The 6010-nt window shown below is 44.9% G+C and overlaps 1 protein-coding gene across 1 annotated transcript in view; it reads right to left on the bottom strand.

Annotated features, from left to right (window-relative positions):
- lamb1a (laminin, beta 1a) overlaps positions 1 to 6010 on the bottom strand; it is a 33745-nt gene that overhangs the window by 20821 nt on the left and 6914 nt on the right. The window contains exons 8-11 of the mRNA XM_008294392.1: positions 3318 to 3494; positions 1573 to 1685; positions 1263 to 1342; positions 155 to 290 (exon numbers count right to left, since the gene is read on the bottom strand). Of these exons, the coding sequence (XP_008292614.1) occupies positions 155 to 290; positions 1263 to 1342; positions 1573 to 1685; positions 3318 to 3494 (506 nt within the window). The remainder of the gene's footprint in view (positions 1 to 154; positions 291 to 1262; positions 1343 to 1572; positions 1686 to 3317; positions 3495 to 6010) is intronic.

The following is a 6010-nucleotide window of genomic DNA, read 5'->3' as shown; positions in this document are numbered from 1 at the left end:
TGGACATTACATCGTGCAGTTATAAAGCAGCAGGACACTTGAAATAGATGCCGGGACATTCATCAACCATCTGTGGACTCTAAAACCATCTGAAGCAGTGTGCAGGTAGAAACACATCCAGGTGATCAGAGGTCAAAGCTGAAAGGTGACTCACAGGCCCAAACTTGGCGTCCTCTGCCTCATAGGTGTAGTGATCCAGAGCGATGAAGTAGAATCCGGACTCCACCTGATCACAGCGGCGACCGAACATATGATCTCTGCAGACACACTGACCGCTCACCTGGTCACACCTGCAGACAGCGAGAGGACATGACAAACACATGAAGAAGGGAATAAAAGTGACATAAAAAAAACCCACAGAGGAACAAAAGAACAAGTAACTCAGCAAACAGTGACAGACAGGAGGACCAAACCACAGAGTGAAACAGAATAAACAAAGGAAGGCTTCCTGACCGCTTCGTGGCCACCACAGATCTAACAGTCAAGTTACTGACTGAAGGCCTAATGTCCTAGTTCCAGTGAAGGCAACTTCAGTGTCTGAGTGCACCTGAAAGCAGCACGACGTGACTGTTGTGTGTCAGTCGGCTGTTGGTCCAGAAACATCTGAGAGAACAACTTCTAGTTTATTAAATGTGTGCAGCAGGTCACACTGTGGTCTGCTGTTCACCTCAGACAGTCTCGGTCTGTTTCTGTTGTTGCCCTCTTCATGTCCTCACTGTTTGGTGTCTCACTCTTATGCTGCCTCTTGGCAGGTCGTCACTGGAATGACAACCGGTTGTCAATTAACCCGACCTGGTTAAAGAAGAGACAGGTGAGCTGCACACAGTGGTCATCCACAGGTGAGTCTATCGCAGCTGGATTTGATTTCACTATAAAATCCTAATCTGTATCATATCAGCGTGTTCAGGGCATTTCTTAGTTTCAGAGCAGGACATGTGCATGTTGACTATATCTTTACTGTCAGCTAGTTTGGAGCTGACTCAGTATAAGTTCAGTAAACATTCAGTGAATGTTGAACAAGTCAGACCGAACATTCTCCGTCAGGTTGGAGCAGTTCCAAGAGGTAAAAACATGGAGGTGGTCCGCGGTGGTCTGTTCCTTATGGAATAGTCCTGAAAAGATGTAGATGTAGAACTTCTCTCTTTATGTAACAACCACAGAGGCTGATGAGAGCAGATTGACCAAACTCCTGCAGAACACCTGGAGAGCACCTGCAGAACACACACCTGATACAAACACACATTTGAGGGATCTGAACTCACTGGTTGTTGAAGGCTCCTCCCACGTCACAGTCACATGACCTGCAGCCGTCCATGTCGTTACTGAGACCCCAGTGTTCAGACTGGAAACACACACAGACACACAAAGAGCAGACGTCAGCTGTCCTGACCTCCTTGTTTCTGTCATGTCACACTGTGACAGGAAGTTATCCACAACCGGCTGTGGGTAGAGTCTCCAGTGTTTAAAGGCAACTCTCTCACCACACACTGGTCCCAGTCTGACCAGTTCAACACAGAGGACTGGGAGCTAACTGGTTGGGTGTCAGTAAACACACTGGATGCGGTTTCTCACCACACACTGGTCGCAGTCTCGTCCAGTCACCAGACGTTTACAGAAACAAACTCCGGTTTCACTGTCGCAGGGGTTTCCTCCAGGAACTGTTCCCAGAGGGCTGCAGGTGCACGCTGCAGAGACACACAACAACAACAACACACATTGAGCACAACAACAATCTACTGTGTCATAAATGGAGTGGACCAGTGATGTAAGGTTTGAGATCAGCCACACCTGTACCTGGATAACCCATCCAGCACATTTCATCTCGTTCAACATTCGATCACATTCAGCCTGAAACAGACCAATGCGCCTTCAGAAAGCAAAGAGTCAACTTCATTCTGAACTGCTAATCAATCTGTTCAACTCAGGCGATGATCTATTTGACAACGATTCTCCTTCAGACAGAACACGGCTACGATTTCCCTCTAAAGTCACCTGCTCTTTGTGACGCTCACTCCTTGGCCTCCAGCCACACAACAAGACATGTCTGTGACCTCACATCAAGCTCATCTCCAACTCACAGTGTCAGTCGTATTATTGCTACTATCACAGCGTGCTGCTGTCCTATCGAACAGTTTGTTTCCCGTTTCCTTCTCGACTGCTTCTTTTTCTTTACCGGTGTGCTACTGTCTCTGTCGGTGTTGTGCTGTTTCAAGAACAACTATTTCCCTGAGGTACTCTACCAAGCCCACTGCGCAGTGAAGTCTTTTCTTAGTCGTTTTTGAACGTCCAGTGTTGGTCACAGGCAGGTGCAGACTGTAACGCCAAAAGACGTCTTTTTCCGATGTGTACCGAACGTCTAGTACTGACGTCCACAGGACCTCTATGTAAAGGCTAATTGTAGTCCAACTGGTCGCTATGGACGTCTTCTCCACGTCAGATTTAATCACATTTTAGAAATGGTATTTACACTGCTTATAAAGACGTCCATAATGACCACATTAGCAGATGGAGAGCAGCAATAGAACAGATCAATAAATGTGAGTATTCTGGGGGTCGGTGAGAACAGAAACTGTAGATCAGAGATGTGAAGCTCGGGGCATGTAATGCCACTAATGACCTCCTGTGGTTTCATTCACTGAATCAATGTTCTTGTTCCTAAAGTACTCTGAAATTGCTCCAGCTTCATCCACATAGAACCTGTTGCTCCATCCAAGTCTGTCAGATGTAAAATCGACCAACTTGGAGCACCATTTCCAAACTACATGATCTGACTTGACTCCTCTCATTCGAGCCACTGACCAGATTTGTCCATTCCAGATAAACTGCAAATGCCTCCCTTAAGACCCACCGTTCCTCACCTGAATCTGTAAAATGCCAACCAGAAAACATTTATGTCAAATTCTTTGCACCTCTGACATCTCCCCAGAACACCATTCAACCCAGTCCTTCTCCATAGGCACAGCACCCACTGGCCATATCGAGCATATCCCCTAAAACCTTCGACTGCCTCCATCAAGCCCAAGTGCAGCGTAGCTCCATAAAAACAGGAATTTTGGAGATTCACAGTAAGTTTGGACAAATTGCAACCTGAGATGGAAACTGTCCCCTTCGTCTACATGTAGCAAACCTCCGATGTTACATCGCCCCAGATTAAGCAGCACTTCCCATCCACCCTCCCCCCATACACACTGTACCAGACACTAGACATGTTTATATGTAGTCATTCCCATCAGCATCGCCTCAGTTTAAAACGTTGTTGTTGTTGTCTTGTAGGTGTTGTGTCTGATGTTGTGGGGGTGTTGTGTTTCGTTCCGTACCTTTGCAGCCTTCTGGTTCGTCGTTCAGCCCGTAATGCGCCTGTTTGCAGCGTTCACAACGTTCTCCCTCCACGTTGACTTTGCAGCGACACTGACCTGCGATCAGACCGACTCGGACGTCTGTGGTCCGGTCACAGATTCCTCCGTTCAGGGAGCCCAGAGGGTCGCAGTTACAGGCTACGGAAACACATCATCAGTCTGGATTATTAATGCTCTGGATTGGACCAGTGGATGACACACATTTCTCAGCCATGAGCTGTCTCTTCATATCTCTGTAACGTTGTGAAAGTTCACTGAAGAACAGACATTCAGAGAGTTTGGGTGAAGATTTGGTTAAAAACTGATCTGTTCATTTTGTACATCTGCTGATGTAAATCGTTGTGAAGAGCATTGTGAGGACCCTGCAGTTCAGCGGTTTCTGTTTGCTTTGTTTCTCCTGTGTTTGGTCGCCCTGCTTAGAGACCCGTCATTTGTTGAACTGCTGTTGGGGTTTTTTTTTTAAGGGAAAATTTAAAGCTGACAGTGAACTTTTGTCTGCTCTGTTGGGCATCGTAATGCTCCAAAGCTGAATAAAAGTCATAGCAGGCAGCGGGAAGAGTGAGGACGAACACAGCATGTTGTGTCCGGGTTCGGCTTCGGGTTCGGAACTCAGGACGTAAAACATGAACATGTCATAAAAACCCTGCAGAGCCACATCAGCCTCCTGACACTGAGCTGGATAAATGAAGTTCTGAGCAGGTCTGAGCCTGGATGAAACCACATCAAAGACCAGAGCTGTGCTCACTCACAAACGTTCCTCCATGTTTAGTCTCACATTCAGCCTTTAATCTTCTTCAGTGGAAATGCTGCAAAACAGTCCCGCCTCAAAGTTCATCTCTCTGCACCAGAGCTTTGGCTAAAACACACGACCGGCCCAAACACACGGTGCTGCTTCAGTCAAGAATTCAAGTCAAGGATTTTCAGTTTCAACTTTGGCAAAAAGTTCTTTAAGGAACCCCATGTAATCACGATTAAAAGCTGGTGAGATAGTTTGAGGCTTGAACCTCACAAACATGAAATAATGACAGGTTGGAAACGAACAAACGCCATTAAATCCTCCATTAAGACTTAAATGAGTGTTTCTGCTGGGTTCGACCCAAACCCACAGACAACTGGGTTAGGGTTAGTTAAACTGTGAGGACTGGGTTAGGGTTAGTTAAACTGTGAGGACTGGGTTAGGGTTAGTTAAACTGTGAGGACTGGGTTNACACACACACAGACACACAAACACACACACACAGACAGACACACAGACACAGACACACAAACACAGACACACACACACACACAGACACACACACACACACACACAGAGCCTAAACCCTTCCGAATCTCTTCAGTCACGTCCTTCATCTTAAAGTTCTTCTTTTATATTCTGATGATTATTTAATTTGTGAATTTCTTGTTGGGTCGTATTTGTTCTCTGTACTTTAAAAAGACTGATTTTAGTTTATTGATTAGTTTGATCACATTTCCTGCGCTTTGTTTCTGACTGTTGGAATTCTCTCTTCAAAGCCAAACGGGTCCAACGTGGTCACCTTCTGCTGGTTCTGGTGTTCTTCTGCTGACAGGGTGACCAACTTCAGCTGCTGATTAATTTCATTAAACAAAAGGACTGAAGTAATAAAGTGTAAGAATAAAATTAAATTATTAGACCAGAAAAAGTATTTGCTGAAGTTGTTGTTGTCACATTGAGCAGAAAAAGGGGAAGCAGCAGAACTTCTTCTGATAGAAGCTGTTGACTCTGATGAAGCAGCCACAGCGCCCTCTGCTGCACACAACCTAAACTGCACCCAGCAAACATTCACAACGTTACACTGACCACTGAACATCTTTTAAAAAAGGACTCAGGTGACACGTTTCATGTTCTTTATATCATCGTCCTGATTGGTTACATTTGTCCAATAACAGTGTTATGATGTCATTCTAGTAACATTTTACAGATTAAACATTAAACATCAGCAAAACCTAGAAAACGTAACAGAAAAAAGATATAGAAATAAAATACTGTCAGCAGTTTTACAGTAAACACTACTTAGCAGTATTTCAGAAGAGCAGAACTGCAGTACTGTGTATTTACAGCTTGAACAACAGTTTCTTTGTAAAGTCCATGTTTATCTTGACAGTCTTGAGTTTCTAATGACTCCTATAACTCAGAGTTTTCTATGATGGAATCATTGAAACACACAAATCTTTGTCACAAAAATGACGTATTTAGGTTTGTTAATTGATTTGTTAATGGTCTTGTGGAAATAGGACTTTTTTAAGGTAGCCAAGCGCCTGGTCTTCTAATTACTGATGGCCTGAATGGATGACTGGGTTCCTACGGTACCTACTGACTATCTAGTAAAGCTACAGTCAAGGGAACGCACTTGACGGAGAGAAAGATGGCCCTGCTGACCTTGACTGGGTCACAAATATACATACAGAAATGTTAATGCGATTAAATTAAGTCTTTTTCTTCGCAGTCAGGTTCTTCTGGTCTCCGTCCACCAGCTTCTGGTCCATCTCTGACTCCTCTGGACAGAATCGCTGCAGTTCAACTAAACTTGTCGTCTTTCTGACTCAGACTTGTTTCTTCATCAGTCCACAGGTTCTGGATGGTTCCAGTCAGGACTTTGGGGAGACCAGTCTAGAACCTTCATTCCAGCCTG

This window comes from Stegastes partitus, unplaced genomic scaffold (assembly GCF_000690725.1).
Source record: "Stegastes partitus isolate 25-593 unplaced genomic scaffold, Stegastes_partitus-1.0.2 Scaffold958, whole genome shotgun sequence".
Lineage (NCBI taxonomy): Eukaryota > Metazoa > Chordata > Actinopteri > Pomacentridae > Stegastes > Stegastes partitus.
This window is presented reverse-complemented; position numbering and strand designations above follow the sequence as displayed.